The sequence below is a fragment of the Cnephaeus nilssonii genome, assembly GCF_951640355.1.
Source record: "Cnephaeus nilssonii genome assembly, chromosome: 13".
NCBI classification, from domain to species: Eukaryota; Metazoa; Chordata; class Mammalia; order Chiroptera; family Vespertilionidae; genus Cnephaeus; species Cnephaeus nilssonii.
Window position 1 is genome coordinate 42889835 of NC_137084.1, and position 23954 is coordinate 42913788.

General features: G+C 56.5%; 1 protein-coding gene across 7 annotated transcripts in view; it reads right to left on the minus strand.

The window, feature by feature from the left end:
* Positions 1–1755: 1755 nt before the first annotated feature.
* ARAP1 (ArfGAP with RhoGAP domain, ankyrin repeat and PH domain 1) overlaps positions 1756–23954 on the minus strand; it is a 63016-nt gene continuing 40817 nt past the window's right edge. For 5 of the 7 annotated variants that reach the window (XM_079787579.1, XM_079787577.1, XM_079787576.1 and 2 more), the window contains 24 exons: positions 23073–23272; positions 21211–21296; positions 19764–19946; positions 18475–18649; positions 17136–17270; positions 14866–15001; positions 14498–14600; positions 13528–13723; positions 13252–13303; positions 12999–13162; positions 12653–12865; positions 12210–12315; positions 11680–11827; positions 11505–11591; positions 11354–11422; positions 10937–11054; positions 9457–9570; positions 9076–9221; positions 8543–8575; positions 4966–5048; positions 4103–4153; positions 3854–3917; positions 2584–2733; positions 1756–2346 (listed from right to left, as the gene is read on the minus strand). In XM_079787579.1, the coding sequence (XP_079643705.1) occupies positions 2329–2346; positions 2584–2733; positions 3854–3917; positions 4103–4153; positions 4966–5048; positions 8543–8575; positions 9076–9221; positions 9457–9570; positions 10937–11054; positions 11354–11422; positions 11505–11591; positions 11680–11827; positions 12210–12315; positions 12653–12865; positions 12999–13162; positions 13252–13303; positions 13528–13723; positions 14498–14600; positions 14866–15001; positions 17136–17270; positions 18475–18649; positions 19764–19946; positions 21211–21296; positions 23073–23272 (2830 nt within the window). In that variant the 3' untranslated portion in view covers positions 1756–2328. Of the gene's footprint in view, positions 2347–2583; positions 2734–3853; positions 3918–4102; positions 4154–4965; positions 5049–8542; positions 8576–9075; positions 9222–9456; positions 9571–10936; positions 11055–11353; positions 11423–11504; positions 11592–11679; positions 11828–12209; positions 12316–12652; positions 12866–12998; positions 13163–13251; positions 13304–13527; positions 13724–14497; positions 14601–14865; positions 15002–17135; positions 17271–18474; positions 18650–18918; positions 19698–19763; positions 19947–21210; positions 21297–23072; positions 23273–23954 lie in introns of those variants that run through there. The other 2 variants (XM_079787575.1, XM_079787580.1) reach the window with 2 other exon arrangements.

The following is a 23954-nucleotide window of genomic DNA, read 5'->3' on the forward strand; positions in this document are numbered from 1 at the left end:
CCTCAGCAGGTCTAGCTTTGAGCTCCTCAGCCACCACCCCCAACCCAAACCCAAATAATATGTGGGCAAATCTCTCAAGACATCCCATTTCTAGGAATCCTTGTGACAAAGACCAACAGTTTCCTAATCCACCCAACACCGCTGTCATTGCCATAATTCATTAAGGTTGAGGCCCTAATGGCTCGTGATTCCTAGCAAAAGTACATTAAACTCCTGACAGTTCAGATCCTCTTCCCCAGAGAACAAGTGGGGCCACTTATGAGAGAGAGCAGAGTTGGAATAAGGAGAGGAGTGCAGGAGGGAAACCACTCCAAAGAAGGGCAGTGGAAATGGACTTCAGCCCAGACCTGGGAGAGCTGTGTGACCTTGGGCCAGTTGCCTCCCCTCTCTGAGCCTTACTTTCTTCCTCTGCCAGGAAATAGTGCATAGAGCACAGGGGCTGAAACACGATAGGTGCTTGGTAAAGGGCTGCTCCCTCCTCCTCCTCCTCCTCCGGGCTTCTAGATCCCAGGAATCGAAGCACATCCCTGCACTGTGCTGCCTCCCAGAATATCACCAGTCTGGGAGTCAAAGTTAGAGACAGGTCCCACCCCCCACTCCAAAAGAGCAAGGCCTGGGCCAGGATGGTCACACTAGAGACCTACCAAGCCCGTTCTGAGACCCAATGTTGAGCTGTGGCTGCTCCCTGGTGGCCCCATGCAGTCACTGCAGCCAGGCCCTTGGCCAGGGCAGTGACATTGGCAACTTAGAAGAGGGCAGACTCCAGTCTCATCCATCCTCTCTCTGAGCCTCAGTCCAAGGTCAGATTCAGGGAAGATTCCAGCCCCTGAGCACCTGGACAAGGGTCTGTCCTGGCTGTAGATGGAATGGTCAGCCTGGCCTGGAGAAGCCCACCTGGGGCAAGATAAGAGTCCAAGACTCAAGGGGCTTAGCCCCAGCCTTGGACCCATTCCAGTCTCCTGGCATCCACCTCCCATTCGCAAGGAACAAGGGACCTGGAGTCCAGGTTCCCAAGGTTCCTACCCAAACCCAGGCCTCCCCATGGAGCTGAATCACATGAGTCAGAGGTCATGTGACATATCTTCCATCTCTCTGCCTAGCCCGAATGGTTGAGACTGAGGCTGAGAGGTCAGCCTGTCTGCCCGCTGGGCCCCTGGAGAGAGGCCGGTAATGAGACTAGGCAGAGGCGGGAATGTGGTGTCTGGCATCTTCCCAGGGAGTCCCAAATCCATTTCTGAGCAGCTCATTATCTCCTCCACTTGCCAGGGCCTTGTCTTCTTGGAGGAAATGACCCAGCAGTGCCTAGTGAGGGCAGCTTCCCTATGCAAGGCAGGGCCTACCTCTGGAGGGGTATGCACAGGGGCCAAGAGTACCCTGAGGCCCTTCTTCCTAATTTAATAAAACTCCTGTGACCCTGTGACCTTGTGTCTCAGAGGAGCTGGTGGGAGACTTCCCTGAGTCACACACATGCCACACACAGGCTCCTGCTCAGGAATAGGGGCCAGTCTGGATGGGGGTATGTCCTGGCTAGGATCGGGACCAGCACTGCCCACCCTGGCTGCACAGAAGTACAGTCGGATGGCATGGAGCCAGGCTGGGGCTCTGCCCGGGGGAGGGGAGAGTGGCTGCAGGGCCTAGAGAGAGCAGAGCCCAGGCCCGGCTTCAGGGCTCCAGCACTCAGCTCGGGGCTCCTATCTCCTCCTGCACCGGAACGCCAGAAACCCCCAACCAATCACAGGCCTCAGCACCACAGAATAAAATACACAGATATATTTATAGTATCAAAAGGTCCCCAAAGTGGGGAAGAGGCACCTCCCAGGCAGCCCAGACCAGAAGAGGGGCTGAAGACCCCCAAGTCCACCTCTCGGCCCTGTAGAAACTTACCCAAGAGCTCCCCCGGCCCCCACCCCCAGATGAGTGTTCCTTTAGAGTATCAGCTTTCTGTTGTTTGTGCAAGGCGGCAGGCTCCCTTCCAGCGGGGGCCCCAGAGCCTCGAGCTCTGGAAGGATGGTGTCCCTCCAGAGTTCCTGATTGATGCCCATCTCTCCAACCTCTCAAACTCAGGGTGGGTGACCCTGGGGGAGAGCAGACCAGGCCAGGAGGGCTGTGCACCTGGACAGAGCAGGTGCGGGGTTCCTCCTCAGACAGGCCCTGCTGCCCCCACCCCAGCCAGGGATCCCCATGCTGCAGTCTGGATGTGGAATGTGGGGGTGCAGCTTCCTCATGCGCCCTCTGCTGGCTCACGGCAGGCACGCAGGGCATGAGGGTGTCTGAACAGGAAGGCTTCCAGGCAGCAAGAATCCCAGAGCCAGGGACTGGCTCCTGCACTCACATGTTTCTCAGGAGCTGCGGGAAGACACAGAAGCCCAGATTTCATAAGCACCTTGTGAAGGCTCCCAGGGGCCGAGGTGGAGAGGGGCTCCCATGAACCAAGTGGACCAAAGGGGCCTGTCAGGACTCCTACTGAGGACAGAGGAACAGAGCCCCAGGGCACTCAGAAGGAGAAGCAAAGAGGTAAGTCAGGTGGAAGGCAGCATCCAGCCAAGACCCCAGCCCTGCCCACAGGGACGGAGAGCCACTCACAGAAAGGGGGTCCGCAGCAAAGGCAGCCACGCTCCGGCGCATTTCGTTCTCACTGCCACGCAGGGGGATCAGCGACACGCTGCCCAGCCGGACCTCAGGGACCACCCGGGACACGCGTGAGGGCTCTGAGGGCCACACCAGGCCATCGTGCTGGGGAGCAGGGGAGAAGAGGGATGCTGAGACCCAGGCTCAGCTTTGGCCCAGACACTCAGCTCCAGATCCGCCCACCCTTCCCAGAAATGACTCCAGCTATGATCCAAGGTGACACCCTCAGCTTTGATCCCAGCCGATATGAGAAGCAGCTGTTAGGAGAACATGACTGTATTCCTGGCAAAACCCAGCCAATTATGTTACCCAACAACTCTCATCTCCCGGTCCACAAACAAGCTGCTCTGGGAACGAAGCACCAATAAAACAGTTTGCCTCCTCTCACCAGGAACCAAGAAAACTACAGCATCTACCGTTTCTCTTTAGACCTTGACTACTAAAAGAACTCAGCCCAGGCCCTGGTACAGTTTTGTCTCTCTTCTTCCTAAACAATTCTGAGCTCTCAGCTAAAACCTGTTTTAAGTCCAACCCCTCGGCCCTGCTCGAAGTCCCCAGCCTGCTCCCACCTGGCCCCCTGCAGCAGCCACCTCCCTGGCCTCCTCACCTCCAGGCCGGCCCGGTAGTCCATCCTCCCCTGTAGGCCACGTCCAGAATGAGCCCTCTCAAACTCAAACCCACACCACTCTTTCTTGCTTAATACTCTCCCTAAAACTGCCGACTAGGTCAACTTCAGCTTCCGTGGCCTTCAGGGTCTTTGAGGCTTTGCTCCCGACTCCCCTTCTGGTGCATGTCTGGCACTCCTAGCTTCTCCCTCTACGCCCCGCTGGACAGTCTGTAGCTCTCTTGCCGTGCCTTTGCGTAAACTGTTCCCTTTGCCTAGAAGCCACCCCCGACCCCCTACCTTTCTTTGAATGTGCCCTCATCCACAAAGACTCAGCTCCCGTGACCCCCTCTCCCTGCTGCCTTCCCCACACACCCACCCAAGGACAGGTGTCTGCACCCTTTGTCTCCAGCATGCCCGGCTCCAGGATGGACCAGAGCAGGCACTGGGAAGGGTTTAATGAGTAAAGGAACAAACAAAATGAATTAAAAACAACTCGAAATTTCCTTGAACAATTGGTAGCCTGAACAGTGAAGAAGCAAACATCCCATTCACCACAATGAATGCCTCCCCGGGACCCCCTTCCCCCCAACACCCAGCCCTGCCCTCTGCACCTGGTACCTGCACAAAGAGAAAGGTGGCGAACCACTCCCGGAGCTCCATCTGCGTCTCACAGCAGAGGTACCTGCGGGGTGGGGCACAGGTCTGGATGCTGCCAAGGGCTGGGCTAAGCAGGGAACACCCTGCCCATCTCCCCAGCCCAGGGTCTCAGGGGAGGGTACAGATCTGGACAGTGAGGGGGACCCATTCAAGGGGGACAGGCTACCATCTCTCCTCGGCCTGGGGTCTCAAGATAGGGCCCTCGCTCACCACTGCTGCTTCTCGTGTTTCTCTGTCTCGTGCACCACAGTGAAGCCCCAGCTGCAGAGGGGTGAGTGGGGTCAGTTGACAGCCCCCAGCGGCCTCACAGCCCAGGTTCCCAGGATAGAGCCCAGAAGCATGGGCCAGAGCTGGGAGCAGAGTTTAGGGCCTTCTTGCAAGGGTAGCAGGTCCCAGCTACTGCCTCTCCTCTCACAGCCCCTACCTTCCTCACAGCCTCCCAGGCCCTTGGCTCCCCCATCCGCAGCCCTACCCCATCCTAGTCCTGCCCTAGTGCCTCAGATAAAACCAGGCACAGCCAGCAGAAGAGTCAAGAAAGTCAGAACACCGAGCCTGGTAGCTTCTTAAATTAATAACAATACTAATGGCTATGCATCACTTTTCAACTTTTGAAAACATACAGCCACCCTTTGAAACAACTGTCGTATTATTTTCCCCATTCTACAGATGTACAAAGTGAGGCACAGAAAGGTCCCAGAGAGTCTATGGCCATACCACCCTGAACGCGCCCGATCTCGTCAGAAAGGTCCCAGAGATAGTCAGTAAAATGGTTTCAATCCAGGCCAGTAGTTCTCAAATATGAGCAAGGATCAGAGTTCCCTGAACGCTTGTTACAGCACAGACTGCTGGCCCCACCCCCAGGATCCACCCGCCCGCAGGTCTGGGTGGTACCCCAGAAGTGGAGTTACTAATGAGTTTCCAGGTGACGCTGATGCTGCTGGTCTGGGAGACCACACCTTCAGAACCACCGAAGCCACCCGTCAAGTTCAAAGCCCCCAGATGTACCTTCCCCCCATCTGTTCTGAGCCCCCACAGGCCCCAGCTATAGACCCATCTCCCCAGGTCGAGCTCACCAGGTGGGTGGCCGGAGTTTCTTCTTCACTCCCAAGTAGACTTTGAGGCTCTTCACGGGCCACTCCTTCTCAGGTCTGTGACTCTGGGGATGGGGGAGGGAAGAGGGAGAGGGTACTTCAGTCAGTCGGGTGGACACTGGGGCATTTCTCCCCATTAGGTACCTCCCTCCTCCCTCACCCAGCCCCCTCTGCATCCCAGCACCAGGAAGCCTTCCTGACAAAGCCCCCCCTGTTCACAATCAGCCCAATGAAGCCCCCCAGGCCTCTCTCCCTGCAGCGGCATCAGACAGTCAACCCTCAGTCCCCTAGGCAGCCGTTCCAGTGGGATCCAGAGCAGTGAGTCCCAGTCCCAGAGAGAGACGTCTGCACATCACCCTCTGGCACCAAACTGAACAAGCGTGGGTGATCTGGTTGGTTGCTCATGTTTGTCTCAGGTTATTTATCCCTCACCCCTCCCTGCCCCATGGAGGCTCCAGGGTTGACGGTGTGAACAGAAGGCCGTGGGGCCAGCAGCTATCGCTCACTGGCTCCACGAGGGGAAGGCTGATGAGTCAAGCTGAAGCAGAACAGCCGTTCGGTAGACCAAAGGAAGAACGTCCCGATGGTCTAGGTCAGGAAGCGAGAGACCGATGTCCTGGGGAGGGACACCAGGACATCGACAGGCTCACCTCTGGCCCCCACCTCTGCATATCGGTCTGGACGTGGAAGGAGCAGGCTGGCTCAGAGGCAGGGAGATGGGAGCAATAACCCCCCAAGGAAGAGGTTGGTTGGAGATCAAGCTAATGAGTCTTCCTCCTGCTCTGGGAGCCACTTGCTCGAAGCCCTGTCCCCACCAGGCACCCCTGGAGCCAGCAGTGGCACCAGGGTGAATGGCAGGGGAGATGGACTCACTTACAACCAAAACTGGGGGTCAGAGATTGAGCCAACCCCACCATGTTCCCCACCATTGCTCCTAGGCACCCCCAGGCATGGCTCCTCTGCAAGAACAAAAAGAGGGAACTAGGGAATGGCCAGGGGAGAGAAACAATTACAGGATTTGGCGGGTTCCCTGTGAGGTCACTAAAGGATGGATTGCCTAGGGATTAGTGGAGACTTCAGTGCTGTCATAAGTCGTGGCTTAAGAGCAGCTCACTAGGACCCTTTATCCTGCTTTCACCCAATCCCCCGATGACCGAGGCCTTGATGGAGAAGCCCTATGTCTCCTACACACAGCACCTGCCCAAGACAGCCTGGGACCAACTGGGCCGTGGGCACAGGATGATCCAAGCTGCAGGCAGGGAGGAACCTGGGCAGTGGAAGGGAAATTAGGCTGTGGATATGGGAGAAACAAGGTGTGGGAAGAATACAAGGAGGAAACCTACATGCATGAGCTGAGAGAATTGAAAAAATCAGACTGCAGGTTGAAAGAAAGCAGGTGGCAGGACTGGAGAGACTGACACAGGCTGTAAAAGAAACTGGGCTGCAGTCGCAGCCTGCGCCGTGGGCTCTGGGCCTCACAGAGGAAAGGATGTGGGGAAACTGGGGCTGCAGGTATGGAAGGCATCAGGTTGAGGGAATGGAAAGCAGGCTTCAGGCTCAGAAGTCAGGCTGTGGGCATGAGAGGAAGTGAAGTGGAAGCAAAGAGGGAAAGGAACAGGGCTGTGGGTATGATGGGAATGATGGTTCCAGTCTGGGCGTGGAGAGAATTATAGGAATTGAGGAATTCAACCCAGGCTGTGGCTCCGTGAGAATCTGAAAAACCACCCCAGGCCTCGGCTGCCTCGAGCTCCGGTGTGCATGGTGCATGGGTGGCATGTGCATGGCTGAGACAGGAAGGTGGAGGAGCGTTGGGGGCAGGCAAGGTGAGTCGCAGTCAATGTAATCATTGGTCCCCAAGGAGTTCATTTCTAATAAACCAGCTCATGTTTCCAGCATCTCTGAGGTCTGAGGTCACTAGCAGAGAAGGAAGTTTACCCCTTGATGCTCAAAGACCTCTCTGGAACCAAGATCTTTCTAGAATGTGCCTTTCCCAGGTGCCTCGGGGTCTTTAACAATGAAAGGTTTCCTAGGACAAGGAGAGGGTTCACATATCCTAAATGCCAGGGATTGTCCCAAATATTCTGTCCTGTTGCTCAATAAACCAGCAAATACCAAAATTACCAGCACCTCGGTAGCCAAAACACACCTCCCTGGGGCTTCTGTCCGGCTGAGGCGCTGGCGGCCACTGGGGAGAGCACCACTCACCCTGCACTCACCCGCCCCAGCTGCGGAGTCCTTGATTCCTATGATACTTCAAGGAATAAAAAGCTCAAGCTTTGATGCTAACAAATCTGGGTGTGAATCTATCTATCTACCACCTAGAGATGGCCTGAGGCAAGTCACTCGAAACCTGTTTCTCACCTGTGGAATGGGGACAGGACCCTCCTCCCCGGGCAGCATGAGGTTACATGTCCCAGTATGTGAAGGGCTTGACAAACATTGCATCTGTTCCCTCTTCCTAGCTCTCCTGTCTTCTCCCCTCCATGCCAAGGGATCAGCCATTGCTTTTCCAGGTGCCCCAGCCACACTGTCCACACCGATGGGCTTGGTCTGCTCCACGGGGCTACTTCCCTTAGAGGGAGGGGGCCAGGGAAATAACATCCCAGAACCAACGGGGACTGACTGAAGGGGTGGACAGGCCCAGAAGTTAAGGATGCAATCAGAGAAGGAGGTAAAGGATAGAAGAGGAGGCATTCCCCACAAGGCTGCATTAATAGAAAGATAATGTGCAAAGAAAGGGAGGTGAGGGTCCTGCTCCATCTACTCTGCTTCCTCATGGCAGCCAGGCCTGTCCAGATGTTCTCAGGAGATGAAGCGGCAGGAAGGGCTGGAGACACTGGTGGGGGTGGTGTGGGAGCTCAGGTTAGTCCCCTAGGCTGGGAACACATTTCTGCTGCCTGTCTCTGCAGGGCATCTATGTTCTGTGGCCCCCGAGGCACAGCTGGCACCCACAGAGGTGTCACAAGACATATTCTCGCTGAATCTGGGCAAGAGCCTTCTGCCAGGCAGAAGTACCCCGTTAGATCTAGGGCAGCCCTGTGGGAGGGCTAGATGAGCTCTCCTCTCCCAGGGGTGTGCAAACAAGGGCTGGCAACTGGGCCAGCCTCTACCAGGCCACAAGCCTCTGTAGCCCCTCCCCTCCCTGGAGTTTTAGGATCAGGATGGTAGCAAGGCCATTCTGATAGCCCCGGAACCCTCTCTAGGGTTAAAAAGAGCGTGGCTCCATCGGTGGCAGGAGATGAGGACCAGTACTCTAATTCAAATCTAGGGGCCTCTGTTATTGGCTCCTCCACCTCCACACGGAGTCCTCTGGAAAATTCTAGAGCATCACATGGATGGGGGACTCCTACTTTAGGAAAAGGACTCTGGGAGAGGTTTGGGGATGAAGGGCAGGAACCTAGGCCACAAGCCCAGGGTAGGGCCGATGCTGATAGGCGGAGGGGGCAGGGAACCATGCCTGGAGATGGCCAGGAGCTCTGGCTTGTCCTCATGCTCCCCCCAGGCTCACTTGGCCCCCAGGTGGTGTAAGGCAGCTGGCAGCTGGCCCACAGCTACTCACGGTCTCAGGGGCCCCGCTCCACGGCCTCTGGCTCTGTTTGATAGAGGATCAGGGTTACAGAAGAAGGAGGCCCAGGTCCAGAGCCAGGACGGTGTGCGTTGTGGTGTGTGGTGGGATGTGGCATGTACGTGCAAAAGATGTTGGAGAAAAGGTTGTCAGGATAGGGTCTGGTCTGGGAAGACACCCAGCAAGTGGACAGAGTGGGCCCACAGGGGATGTGACCTGTGCAGCAACAAGACATGCCTGGGCCACAAGTTGGGCTGTCACCATGTAGCATGTTCCTGTGTGTGTCATAACAAGGCATGGGCACCGGTGGGAAAGCACAGGCCTGATGTGATGGTATCCAGGTACCAGGGCCTAGAGGGGCTCTAGAACAGAGCAGAGTAGCCACCGAGGGCCACTGCTGTGTTGGCCCAAGACCCCTCAATAGAGACGCTCCCACTGGCAAACCCAAGGGAACACCTGTGCATGCGTGTCTGTGCACACTCAGGTGCAGGGCCCTTCGCAAGGCAGAACCCAGCAGGGCCACCTACCCGGATCTCCTTGTAGAGCCGCAGGCAGCTGCTGTTGAGGATGAAGTAGCGATCGTGGAAGCCACCTGAGGGCAGGCCCAGGCCCAGGAGGCTGCGGTCCTCACGGAACTTCATCATGCCATGCTTGGTGTCACCCACATGGCTGGCTGGGGAAGGACTGGAGTGGGCATAGACTGCACAAAGCTCCTACCCGGGGGTCCAGACACCCAGGGTAGGGTCCCGAGATGAAGGAAAGTGCCCCATCCTACCCCAGCCTCTGAAGAGGCCTGCCCGTCTGGTGCCCACTGCCTGAGCACCACCACACATCACACCGCCAGGTCCTGCCTGGCCCTGTAGACACCACCCACCCAGGTATACCACCCATCCAGGTACACCACCTACCCAGGTACAGCAGCATGGCCTCCATGGATTGGTACTTCTTCACCACCAGGTAGCTGTCTATGCCCAGCCCGTGCAGGATGGGCAGCACTTTCTCCGAAAAGTGCAGGGGGCGCTCTGGGGAGAGGGCACACCCACCGTCACCAGGGTCATGTGGCGTGACAGCACTGAGGGCTGGCACATGGACACACAACACCTACATGCACTCTCACCGCCACCCAGCACCACCACAATCACCATGACCCCCTCCCACACCCGAGCTTCAGGCATGACACATCCTGCTGGCGCCACAGCTGCTCGACCCAACGTGTCCAAACCCAAGCGGTGAGCTTTCCTATTGTCCTCGTGAGGAAACACAGCCCCACCCGCCAGGCCGCCCAGCCAAAACCACCCCTCCTCCCTCCACAGGTCAAGTCTCCCTGCTTTTGTCCAGCTCCATTGCTTCTCCTTGGCCATGTTACCATCTTCTCCTCAGACTCATACTGTGGCCTTCAAAGTGGTCCCTGCATGAGCTCTCACTCCCATCTCCCCCAGCTCTCTCCACCCAGCAGCAAGGAGACAGCTTTTCAAACTCCCCGTCACTAACCCTTCGCTGGCCTCGCACTGTCGTCAGGCCCCGAGCGGCCACCTCTCCCTCTGCAGCACAGCCCCCTGCCCCCCTACCCCCCCCCGCCGTGCCACAACCCCTCACGGCCCTTATCTCAAGCTCACTGAAAGGGCGCTGTCTCTGGCCATCCCAGGGCCTTTGCCCATGCTGTTCCCCCTCTTCACCAAGTTACCCCTTTTCTTCACATCCTAGTTCAGGGACCCCAAAGCCAGAGACCCTGTTGTAAGTTCTGGTGGTGTGGTGGCCCTTTCCTGAACAGCAGCCAACACAGCTGTAGTTGTACATTTACTGTCATGCTCACAGGATTAATATCTCTGTTCCATACCAGACTAACCCCTAGGAGGTAGGGACTGCATGTTGGCCTAGAACTCCACAAATAACAGTAAAAATGCAGAGATACCTCACTATCCACTGCCATCAAGGTCACCCTTCACCCTAAAATGCCTTTATCACCCCCCCTTCATTATCATAGCCTCTTCAAAACACCAACACAACCCTCCTTACCTATACCACCACCCACCCCATGGTCATCACCACCCACTGTCCCCTTCACCACCACCAAGGTCACATGATCAATCCCATGATCAAATTCAGCACCATTACCACAGCAAGCAACACTATTCTCATTGACACCTGAGAAAACATTGTCTTAGCTGACACCATATACCCCTTTACTGTCCCTCCCAGCAGCACTATAACCGTGACCTCAAGCCCCACCAGCACCATTACCACCATTACTGAGTTCATAGTGTGACAACAATCTGTCATTCCAAACCCCCTTCACCACCACTGCCCCCACACTTCAGGGTAAGGGAAGACACACGAGCTGCAGCCTAGACAAGGACACACTGGCACCATATCCTGATGGTCACCCACCTGTCTCCTCCCTCTCATTGACCTCAAAGCAGGTCCAATAGTCCTTCTCCCTGATGCTCACATTCCTGCGATCCAGGATCTCCAGGGTGAGCTCCTCAGCTGTCATGGATGCTGGGATCTGTGATGACCGAAAGGAGATCAACCTAACCTATCCCCTGCCCCGCCACAACCTTGTTGTGTGATCCAGCCCTCCCCTCTCAGGGTCCTCTGGAGGCCTGGGATGCAGGGGGGTGTCTCTGAGTCATCCTGATGAGCTGGGTGGGGAGGCAAGGAAGAGACAGGCCAAGCACCACCCAGATGCAGGTCCCAAACCAGGGCTCCCTTTGGGATAGAAGCCCTGCTCCCACAGCCATCTGAGCCTGTGTATGGCCCAGCCTGACTCTTCGGCCACTTGGCTTCTAGGTCCCGGGCCCCCACCTTGATATGCTGCTCAGCCTCTGCCTTCTTCTCCTCCAGGTACACAGTGCAGATGAAGTCACCGGCGTGCTGTAAGGAGACAGGGCTGGATGCCTGGGGTGTGGGTGCAGGTGGATGGCCTGGGCCCCCCACCCCAGGTCCTGTCCTTCACCTGTGTCCCACTGGCAGTGCCAGCCACACGCATCTTTACAATGGCAGTGATCTCTTCCCGCTGCTTCCTCAGCTCCTCCTCGTCCACCTGGGAAGGGGGCAGGAGCAGAGACAGATGGTCACTGCTGTGCAGGAGGCTCAGCCATGCCCTCCACCCCCACAGACTAGGGACGTACACTAAACACCACCACATAGTGGTTGATGAGGTCTTCCACCACATGGCCAGCCTTGTAGTCCTGCCCATCTGTCTGGAAGAGCGTGGGCCCAAACACGATAGCCAGGTTGTGTGTGTTCATCTGGTTCGTGTCGGAGAAGCACTGGACGCTGGACAGGGAAGGACGGAGGCTTTGGGTGAGGAGTCCGGCCCACCTCACCTTCCCAATTCCTGACCGGTCTATGACTGGAGAGAGCCCAGGAAAGATCCTGGTCAGAGCAGGGTTAATTAAGGGGAAGTGGGGACACTTTTTGGCCATGTCTTAGGTCCTTGAGAAGAGTAGGGCTGGGAAGCTGGAGACCTGGCCAAGGTCTCTATTCTCCCAACTGCAGGAAGTTGGGAGACAAAGTGTCCAAGATTAGGGTACCTCATAATTCAACACTCAGTTCCCAGGCCTACCTGGTTCCCAGAAGTGGGCAGTCAGCAGGGCTGGGATAGAAGAATCTTCTCTACCTCATCCCCCCAGAGCCTCCCAATAGGAGCGCTCCTCACCAGTACAGGTGGCTTATCAGGGCCTTCACCGTGGCCCGGTTGACTGGCGGCAGACGTGCCAGGAGCCCCCGGTACCTGGAGATCTTCTCCTCCTCATCCTCAATCTCTGGGTTGGGGGAGATAGATCAAATCAGGACCCTCCCTGCCCCCTCCACCCATAACCACCTCCCCATCCCAACCCTCTGGCTGCTCTGCCTGCCTCTCACCCCAGGGAAGAGTACTCCCTGCCCCCTCCAGGGCAAATCCTACTAGGCACTCAGGAGTTGCCAGCAACGTATAAAATGACAATAGGAATGAGAAACAGGAGCGAGGGGGCCTGGAGGCTGCCTGCTGGGGCATGTAGAGCCCAAGTGCATACTGGGGAGGGGCTGGAATCCTGAGACAGGTATGGACAAGTCAGCAGCACTGGCCTGGATCTCACTAGGCACGGATGTAGGGCCCACCTGAAGCCTCCAGCCAGAACAGGCGCTGGGCTCGAGTGAAGAGCCCATCAGGCAGGTCTCGCAGGAAGCGTTTGAGCGCCGAGGAGACGTTGTCCACGTGTTGCTCGCCCTCCTTGAGGTGCACAGAGCGAGCATCCTGCCGCAGGCTCTCCAGCAGCTGCTGTGTCTTCGAAGTCTGCCCACACTTGCGGTAGATTCCCTCGGAGGTCAGGCCTGGAGAGGGGTGGAGCTGAGCTGGGGGTGGACAAAACTGAGGGCCTAAGGCATTGGTCATGGGGTGGGGCCTCCCAGCTACTTTCACAGGGACTCTGGGAAGGTGAGGCTTGGCCTCTGGGACAGGGCTCACCACACTGCGTGATGTAGTCCACGCAGCGGTACACTATCACTGGGATGTCCGAGTCTCCCAGCTGCTGCTCCGACAGCGTATCCCCCGAGCTGGCCGCTGCTTTCTGGATGGACCCCAGCCAGCCCACAAAGTCCAGTCGCCGTTCTCCCTGGATATACAGTGTCCTGGGCCCGGGACAGTCAGTCACTTGGGGTCTAACCCTGCCCCACCCCTCCCAGGCTTCTCAGAGCCCCTCAGGGAGACCAGGGCTCACCTCCTTCTCTCCACCAGCACCAACACCTGGTTCTCGCTGTCCCCTTGGACGGCTGTGGAGGAGCCAGTAGAAGTGAGGCCTGGGCCTTGTTCATGGTCCCCAACTTGCTCCCTCCTGAGGCTCTCTGAACACACACACACCCCTGGGACCCACCCGCCAGCATATGGGGTCACAGGGTAGCATTCAGACTTCCAGGGAGGGGCTGGGAGCCTGGGAGCCTGGGAGCCCAGGATCCGGTGCCCTGCAGGTTGGGGCCCCAGGGCTGGATCCACGCACAAAGCTCCTGCAGTTTCCGCAGTTGCAAAGGCTCCTCGCAAGGCCCCTCTGGGAAGATGGCATGGAGCTCGGAGCCGGTGAGAGAGAACCAGCCCTCCTGGGCCCGCTGTAGGCTCAGGCCAGCTTTGTAGGGTAGGCGCCCAAGTCGCTCAAAATCCCGGGCCAGCAGATCCTCAGCCAGGGGAGGCACGAACGCCTGTTGGGGAAGACCAGAGACTGCCTCGGCCACCAGCACTACCTGCCCAGACACCTTGGCTTGTGGGTGCATGCCCACTGCCCACCCAGCTGCCTCCTCTCTCTTCCCCAGGGCAGAACCCAGCAGAGTGAATGAACTCAGGTGTATGATGCCCCATATCATACCCACTCAGATGTGCCCTTCTCTGGAAAACCTTCTGACACCAGAGAAGGATGTCCTTCTCTGCGCCCCCGGGGCGCCAAAGCTTCCCTGTCCTCTGCTGTGGCACTGATTATACTGTCACTGCTACCTGGACCCCATCTGTCTTCCCCATCAGCATGGAGCACCTCATGAGCCAGGACCAAGACATTCTTCTGGGTCCCCAGGGCTCTGAGAAATGACCACCAGGAGCCCCACAGACTACTGAGCAATGACTAAGGGAATGATAAAAGTCACAGGCCCTCATAGCACAGGGACCCCAGAGGGAGCCTGGCTCTGCAGGCTCCCTGCCTCCTTTCTCCAGGACAAAGAGACCGCTGGAGGCAGCACTGTCCATCCTAAGACGGCTCTGCCTGCCATTCATTGTTACACATCTATTGAGCACCTACGAGTACAAGGCCCACATAGTTGAGACAGGTTTCCTGACCACCCCCAGAGTGCTGCAGATTATGGTAGGCCCTGGCCTGAGAGCCTGCCCTATATATCCTGGGGGAGCTGGCATATATGGGATCTGCCAGGAGGTCCCACCATACGCCCTGTAGGACTCCCTCCCACCCTCCTGCTAACCAGGCCCACCTTAGCAATGCACTTGACCCACTCACGAGCCAGGTCCGCACTCTCCAGTCCAAACAGATATAGTCGCTCTCCCTCCGTGTACACCTCAAAGGTGTGCTCAAAGCTGTAGATACACAGGCCAGGATTCAGCCCCACCCACAGCCCTGCCCCCACATCACTGCTATTCTCTGCCCCACCCCATGACTGCCCTTGTGAGTGCCCTTCACCTGGCCCCCTAAGAGTTGGTGGGAAAGCCCTAGGTGGGGCCTCAGGGGACTGTGTGACTCTGAGGAGGTCCTGCCCCTCTCTGGGCTTCTTCCCAATGGGGTGGTGGTGGGGGTTAGACCTTCTAAGAATAACAGTCTGTGATTCTGCCCAGGGGTGCTCACCCATGGGTGTCAGGAGGGGACACTGCCAGGCACACAATCTCGCTGGCCCGAATCTCCCCGTTGGGGGTCACTGCCCGCTCATTCTCATAGTAGCTCAGGACCCCGTCACTAAGGACACACCAGCGTCGGCTGAACTCTGGGGAGAAATTGGTCAGGGGAACCATGAGAGAGCCACCCACCCTCACCAGAAAACCACCTCTGCATCCTCCCTGGGCTCCCACACCTACCTGGTCCATGTCCTCTTCATTCTAACTCACAAGCTTCCCCCAATTTCACCTTCCTTTCTGCAGCCCTGTGACCCAGCCAGCCCAGCCTCTCCCCTGGACCACTGCAGTGACCTCTTCACTGCTCTTCCAGCCTTGCTTCTTCCAAGAGTCAAAAGTGATCTAGCACTGGCCAGTGTTTTCAGTGGTTCGAGTGCCGCCCTGCACACCAAAGGGTCTCGGGTTCAATTCCTAGTCAAGGGCATGTACCTGGGTTGCAGGTTCAATCCCCAGCCCTAGTTGAGGCACATGCAGGAGGCAACCAATCGATGTGTCTCTCACATCAATGACTCTCTCTCTCCCTCTCTTTCTCTCTTCCCCACCTCCTTCTTCCACTCTCTAAAAATTAATGGGGGAAAAATCCTTGGGTGAGGATTAATAAAAAAATAAAAAAAAGTGCTCTAGCAAAACCAGATTCTGTCCTTCCTCAGCTCAAAACTTCCATTACCCACCCCACCGCCCTTGTCCTCAGAACAAAGGCTGTGGCCCTCGGCCTGGTATTCAAGGTCCTGCTGGGTCTGCCTGTTCCCACCTCTCCAGCCCCCTTTCTGGGCATATACCCCACCTCCCTTCTCTTCTCATCCCGTTCCCTCCCTACACCCATCATCCTTCAAAGCCAGTCCAAATGCCATAAGAAGCCTTCCATGGGCCCCTCCCTCTCCTGTGCCCCACCTTCCTTTGCCAGCAGCACCCCTTACTCTATACTCTGCCTCCAAGGAGTCTGACAAGATTCCATAAAGGAAGAGAAATAGGAATCTGGGCCAGGAAAGGTAGGAGAAAGAACAGAATGTCAAGGTCATTCAGACTCATGAAGCATTGAGCTTCACACTGGCTCAGGGCTTCCTGGAACCCAGGACAAAAAAGGATGACTCAGGCAGCTACATAAATGACACCATCAGGCAGAGAGGTAGAATGGACAGTGCCTCAGGGGGAGTGAGGTGATGTACAGCACAGAGCTCCAAAGAAATCTCTCTGGGAGTTGGAGGACCTCAACCGGGGATGTTGAGGGATGCGGTGAGCAATGGTCGTGACAGTGTTCCCACAGTGGACTCTGTCTCTCATCCTATCTACAAGAACATGGCATTGCCTCTGAGGGTGACACGTCCCAGAACCTGCCCCCCAAGGCTGAGCTCCCTCTAAGAGGACCAGCCTTGTCTCAGTCACCCTTCAGCCTGCAGACATTTGCCAAGTGCCCACTGTTTACATGGCACTCTTCTAGGCTCGGGGCTACATGGTGACCAAGAGGAGCTTATGTTTCAGTGGGACACAGAGAATCAATAAACAGACCTATAAACAGATTAATGTCAGATAAATGGTAGGAAAGTAGGATGAAAGCAGGGTAAATAGGGAGTGCTATTTTGGATAAAATGGTTCAGGATGAAGTCTCTAAGGAGTGACATTAAGAACAGAGACCCAAATGAAGTGAGGGACTGACCATGCAGATACTTGGAGAAAAGCATTTTGGGTACAGGGCACAGTGAGTGCAAAGGCCCCGGGGGGAGTGAATATGCATGTCTGAGAACCAGCAAGGCCAGTAAGGCTGGAGTAGAGTGAGTGAGAGGAGCGAGGTCAGGGAGGTAATGCAGCAGGACATGGAGGTCCTTGTAGGGTGGGTAAGGACCGTGTATATACTCAGAGTTGGTGAGCAAATGAAAGACTGAGATAAGAGAGGGACGGTGCTTTAAGCTTAGTCCTCAAACTTCCTAATATCCACCGACTCCAAATGCCAGATGCCCAGCACAGGGTCCATACCAATACGTGTTCAATAAAGGCTTCTTTAGTCCAAAGGAAACAGGCAGTGCTGTGCTCTACAGTGTTGTGCCCTACTTACATCCTGATCATGCCATTTATTAAGCACCTACTGTGTACCAGAGACCACATCCGGGAAGCCCTCCGGGTTGACTGTGCCAGGGTGCACATGGCACCCTCATGGGCCCACCAACCTGGCAAGCACTGGCTTTTCTGGCCTTGCCACCATGCCAGAATGGCACCTTCCCAGGCACCCACCTTCCCGGGCACGGCGGTCCTGCAGCGGCTTGACAGCGGAAGCGGTCTTGTAGAGGAAGCCACTGTGGCTCACAGTTGGCAGGACAATTGAGTAGTGCTTTTCCAGGGGCTTCATCAAATCCAGCCGAGGTACCTCTTTGGGGAAGGGGGAGGGGGTGTAGAAAGGCTGGTCATACTTGCCATCCAAGGGGCAGCCCATCACCCATACCTGGGTTGGGCATCCAAGCTTGCCTTTAAGTCACCAGACCTGGATCCCCTGACTAGCACCCTCAGGACCTCACTGCCACATCCAGGATTTTGCCCCAGCCATTCTCCAATTCTCCCCCTCAGGTGCAAATACCACCCTGCTCCCAAGGCCCAGCTCCAGGACCAGGAAGTCTCCCTGACTCCCCAGCCCGGCCCACCCCACCCTCCCTGTTGCCTGTCGAGGCAAAGGGCCAGCACACTAGAATGAGGGGGGCCTTGGGCAAACTCGATAACAATCCCCAAAGGGAGGTTTATCCCTGATGATGCAAAGCCTAAGGAAGCAGCCTGGCTGCTTCAGTCCCAAAGCCCAAGCCAGCTGGGTGGTCTCCTGTGTCTCCCTGGACACCTGGGCTCTCTCCAGCCCAGCACGCCCCACCCACCCGTGGCCCTGAGCCCAGAGCCTTGGCCGAGGAGCTCCACCCTCAGTCCTAGGATGTGGCCCCAGAGGCCAGTCCTGGGCCATGACCAGCAGCCCTCAACCCCACTGTCTCCTCCTCATCCACCCCAAGAGTGGGATCCAAATGGGACCCAACACGTCTGTGACAGAGACCCAGGCAGAGCAGTGGACAGGGCTGCTATTGTAGGTCACCTGCACATAGAGAAATGCAATACCACACCACCGCACCACCCCCAACACACACAGCAAAACCGACATAGCTAAACAGACACAGTCTGCACAAACCCCAAAGCCCTCAACACTCCCAGGTGCACAGAAACAGATCCACAGCAACTCAGAGACGCACAGGCGCGGGCACACAGATGCAGCACTGAAAGCCCACACTACAGGTCAGGGAGAGACCCACAAAGACAAAAAGATGCAGATGCAGAGACAGAGACACAAAGGGACACATGTATAAAGCAGCAGCCAGATGCACAAATAGACACTACATGCAAATCCAAACACACCCCAAATCACACACACTGTTGTACCAGGACCCTCAAGGAGCTGCAATTACAGCTGGAGTGGTATGTAATCAAACCTCACAAGGAGATACACAGCCCCCAGACCCCCCACTGGCATCCCTTCCAAAGGCCCAGACCCCAGCAGCAGGGAGGCCCCATCCCTCAAGGACGCCCCCCATCAGTTGCTCACCCGTGGTCCGGTTGTTCCGAAGGAATTCCATCTGCAGTGTCTGCCCCGCCTGCTCGGCAAGAGCCAGGGGTGTGGGAGCCTCTGGGTCCCCTGAGAAGCAATTGACCCCAGCTCCGCAGCCCAGGAGTGCCTGGGTCTCGGCCAGGTCTGTGGTAGTGACTGCGGCACACAGGGCCTGGGAGGGGCGAGGAGGGAAGGGTCAGTTTCAGCAGGAGTGTGGGGCCCGTGGGAAAGAGAGTATGGAGCGGGGGGTGGAGGGTGGGGGGGAGAGATAGGATGGATGAGGAAGGAGGCACCCAGGTCTAGGGGGACCCAGCCTCAAGTTGGAAGAGAGAAGACGGTGGAAGAAAAACAGAAGAGAGGAGGAGGAAGAGGAAAGCCCAGGGAGAGAGGGTGGACAGGGGCTGCCCAGCAGAGACCAGGAGCCCAGCACCCAGGGCTCACCCAGGACCCTGTCAGCTGCCAAGCCTGCTCTCAGGAGGATCTCAAGCTCCCTCTGCCTTGTGGAAGGGCAGAAGGGGTTGCTTTGTAGCTAATTCCTCCCACATTTGAATTCCTCACCGCCTGCCCAGCCCTCCGGACCAATGGGAGTTGCCGCCCCTCCTAGCTGGCAAGTCAGACTGGGCTGGACTGGGGGCTGGACGCCTGGGTTCCTGGGAGGGGGAGGCCTGGCTCCCACTGGGCTTCTAGCTGGACTGAGCCTCCGGGGTGGGGCTTTTGGGGGAGGGGCTGAAGGCCGACAAGAGGTCACAAGTGGCATGCCCCTGCCTTGAAGCAGGCTACCTCCCACTCAGGCAGAGCCAGCAGGACCCAGAGATTGGCTCCCAGCCTGTCAGGGCCTGGGGCCTATACGGGGCCTCATCTGAGTGGGGTATGGATGGGGGTGGTCAGAGCGACCAGCTGTTTTTCATGAGCCTGACAGGAAATAGCATCCCCATCAAGTTCACTCCTTTTGGCAGGATACAGAAGGAACAGGACAGGGTGCGGGAGACAGAGGAATCAGCAGGGGAGGGAGGCAGACAGATGCTGGGGATGTGGTCTTAGTCCAAGGGTCAGGCCTGGCTCCTCCTTTCTTTGCCTCAACTCTCCCTGTAGCTTAGATACAGCCCATCTGCCCTCCGGGCCTTAGTTTCTCCATAGGCCAGCTCATCACTCAGAGCTGGTGGAAAAGATGGACTACGATGGTGAGAAATGTGGGGACAAGAAGAAAGGGGGTGGTCTCAAGGGGCCCTAACAGTGTAGGGAAAAGGGGTTGCTCTTAAGGGGCCCCAGAAGCCCAGTGAACTGACCTTGTCCAGCTCCTCCTGGTTGCCAAAGAGTGGATGGTAACGGCGGTACTTGCCCTTGAGGTATTTGGCCTCCAGATGCTGCCGCCGGGCACTGGGGCTGCTGTGGGGATGCAGGGCCTCACTGGGAGGCACGCTGGCTGCCCAGAAGCAGTTCCCGGCGCCATTGCCCAGCTGTAAGAAGAGCTACAGGTGTGGACAAGAGGTTAGAGACAGCCTATGACCAGGGGCCCCGTGACCTGCAAAATCTTGGTTTTGAGGTTGTCAGGCTTATGGCTGGGAGAGCCAGGCCACCCACCCACTTTCCCATCAGGGAAGCTGAGGGGCAGGCTGCTTGTTGGTGGCCTAGGGTGCTCCCTCACCAACCCTGGGCCTGAGCCCAGATCCTCAGCTCAGTGACAGGACAAGAGGCAGACAGTCTGAAGGTAAACATCCCAGGCCTGGCTTCTGGTTGGGGGCCTTGCTACTTCCACACCCAGTCCCACATCTGGAACTCTGCATTCCTGAGGCTATCACAGCTGGGGGAGGGCTGGCTCAGCTGACAGCCAATGGGGTGAACAGGGATTCTGGAACCATATCCTGTCCAATATTCTTCTAAGACATTCCCCAGGGGCTGGGTCTGCAGCTCCACCCCACATAGCTCCAGAATCCAGACACACCCCTGTTCCCGGGACAGAGCCCTACAATCACCACCTGGGCTCCTATCGGGAAAGAGGGGCAGGGGCAGATTCTGGAGGATTGCAGGGGTCTAGCATTCAGGATACTAGTTTTTCATTCTTTCACTCTGCTGATTATCTGTTCCACTGCCATTTCCTGCCCACCTCCCCTTGCCTCTTTGTCAGGTCTTGTGTGGGGTGCTAGAATGCAGAAACAGTCCCTGCTGCTGCTGACTCACTCTGTGACTTTAGGCAAGTCATTTTGTCCCCCTGGGCTTCTATCTCTGCATCTATAAACTGCGGACTCTAACCCTAACTCACAAGGGATGTGACACCCAAATTGCTCTGGAGTCTGCAGCTGAGCTGGGCTGTCGGTCCAGCCTTCTGTTGCAGGTTCTCCCCTGTAACTACCACAATCAGTACCTGGGAACCCCAAGTACACAGGCACAAATGTACATGTGAGTGTGTGCCCCTAAACATATATCTCATATCCACTGGCACATGTGAGTAGAGATGAAATGAAGTATTTTAGGTTTTGCAGGACACAAAGTGTCGGTTGTATAGTCTTTTTTTTTTTTTTAACAACCCTTTAAAACTGTAAAAACATTCTTAGCTCAGTGGCCAGTTTGCTGACTGCCAAGAATCAGCTTTTCCAAAATCCACACCCACTAGATGGTCCCAAAGGTCTCTTCTAGCTCTAGAGTGCTAGGGTCTGGGAGATGGAGGAGATGGGATTAGGAGACCCAGGCAGCAGCTAGATCCCCAATACAGGTGAAAAGCAGGGGCCTCCCCACCTCGATGAGTGTTTCTGTCCACACCTTCCTGTCCATCTTCAGGCTCCGTACCTTGGAGACGCCAGCACCCATGCCACGGTGCTCCCCTGTAGACAGAGGGCCAGACTTGGGTCCTCTGGGCCGTTTCCTGCATAGAGCACTCACCTCCTTCCCCACTCCAACCCCCAGTGCTCATCCAGGGGCAGACTGGGAGAGGCCACAGGCAGGACCCAGGGGCTAGCCCTGCAGCTCCACGCCACACAGCTCCAGAATCGAGCTACAGAACACTGCTCCATGCACCGCAGGACTGAGTCCAGCAGTCATCACCTGGGCTCCTGCAGCAGCCCCCCAGCTGGCTTCCTATGGCCAGTCTTGGCTCCCTGCAGGCCACTCTGAGCGACCGCCATCTCTTTAAAATGCAAATTCCCTCACAAATCCTTTCAAACCCCTCCAATGGCTCCCAGAATTAGATCTAAATTCCTTATCTGCTTCTCCTCCAACTTCATCTCATGCTTCCCCCTATCCCACTCAGCCACATTTTCTTCCCTCTTCTAATCTTCCAGCTCACTCCTGCCTCAGGGCCTTTGCACTCACTGTTCTTTTTGCCTGGATTCTCTTCCCCCAACTCCCCAGGACCTGTTCCTGACATTTAAATCTCAGCTGACATGGGGAGAGGGCTTACCACATATTTTCTGCCTAGCACTTCTGTTGGTTTGTGTATGTATTTTCGGTCTCTCCCCTCTAGAAAGTAAGCTGCCTGAGAGCAGGAACCTCGATTGTCTGCTTTAGGGTCTAACCTCAGAGCCAAGGCCAAAGTGGCACATAGTGAGCATTTCATAAATCTCTGTGGAGTGAAAGGGGAGGGGGAGTCGGGGTTGAACGGAATACAACCTTGCTCCCTACAGCACCCACAAAGGACCCTTGTAGAAGAGAGGGGGCTGGGGGCACTAGGAGTGCCTGGAACTGCCTGGCTCAGGCTTCAGCCCCCAGGCACCCTCAACCTCCATGAGCGATGCCTTCCTAAGCTGGTCTCCAACCCAGTCGCTCCTTTTCTGCACCCAGATCTCCTGGACGTCTGCCCTAGATGTTCCACAGGCTTCAGGGCTTTTCACTGAGCTCGGAAACTTCCCCAAACTGTTCCTCCCCCAGATCCCCACCTGAGCATTGTCAGCTCCTAAGGGGGCCAAATCCCCAGCACCTGACACAGTGCCTGGCACATCATAGACCCTCAGTAAATGCTGATTGAGTAGATTAATGAATCTTGAGTTCCAACCTCTTTCTTTCCCATCCTCCTCATCTAATCTGCCACTGGAAATTTTACACCACAGATCCTAAACATCTCTGGAATACTCTCCATCGCTTCCCCAGACCAGGCCTCCTCCTCCTCTCTCTCAGCTCCAGCAGCCGCCTCCTTATTAGTCTCCAGTGTCACTCCCTCTAACTCAGCTTCCAACCTGCCAGAGTCTGTTGCAAAAATCTGACCAAGTCCTCCCCACCGCTGCCTGCCATCCCCCTCTGGATAAAACATCAGCTCCTCCCTCCACCTGGCCCCTACCAGCTGCTCCTACATGACCTCCTTCCACTCTTCTGATGGGGCAGGGGTGCTGGCCCCCAAGAGGTTTGGGCTAAAATGCAGACTCACTTACTTGCCAGATGACCCCAAACGAGCTATTTTCCCTGTCTATGCCTCAGTGCCCCACCTATGATGTGAGAAGTTAAATGTCTGCCTTGCAATCCCAGTGGGAGAGGCTTGGCACACAGGTGCATCTTAAACAATCTCTGACTGCTATCTTCACTCCAGTCCCTCCAGCCAGACAGACCACCTGCCACCAGACACACCAGCTCTGTCATGCCTTGGCCCCGTGCTCCACCCCCAGACACACCTGCACAGCGCTTGCAGATGACGACACAGAGGTTGATGGAGGCCCAGTCAGGCTGTGCAGCCCCGCAGTCAGCACAGAATCGGTTGGGGGCCACGGCCCAGATGCGCTCGGCCACCTCTGAGGTAGACAGGGCCTCGGCAATGGCTCCCTGCATGGCCTCCAGCCACTGCTCCTTTTCTAGTTCTGTTTCGGCTGAGAAGCTGGAGACACAGGAATGGGAGGAGGGAGGCTGGTGGACAAGGGCTCAGAAGGATTTGGGGGCAGCATAAAGGGGCACAGCATGAAGTTGGAGAAGCAAGGTGTTGAGAGCTCATCGTCAGAAGAGGGAGTCATCCTGGGTCAGTGAGGAGGACGGGTGTGACAAAGGCAAGGGCACACTGAACCTGAGAGATGTGTGAGGGCCGGGGGAGTCCCGAGGGGCTCTGTCCCACCCAGGGAGTACAGCAGGCTGCTGGGAAGAAATGATACCTGGGCTAAGACTTGACAGATGACAAGGGCTTAGCCAGGTAAAGCGGTGGAAGGGCACTCTAGACAGAGGGAACACCATGTGCAAAGGGGCAGGATGGCACATGGGAGATTCTAGGACCTGTGGGCAGGATGGGCAGACTGGCAGAGAGGAGGCAGGGAGACAGATAGGGACAGGCCTGTGCCAGGCAGAAGTCAAAATGCACCCAGAGGACAATGGAAAAGCACTGGAGGGTTTCAGTGGGGAGGGGTGTGGGAAAGAGATGTCTTCTCCTCGGGCTCTTCCTTTCCCTTTTGTCCCAAAGTCGAGTGTGTACATTCAAGATTTGGCTCTACCCGTAATCCACCGCCATGGCCCAAGAAGGTGTCGCTGCTGCAGATGTAATGGATTGCTAATGCTGCTTTATGAGAGGCGCT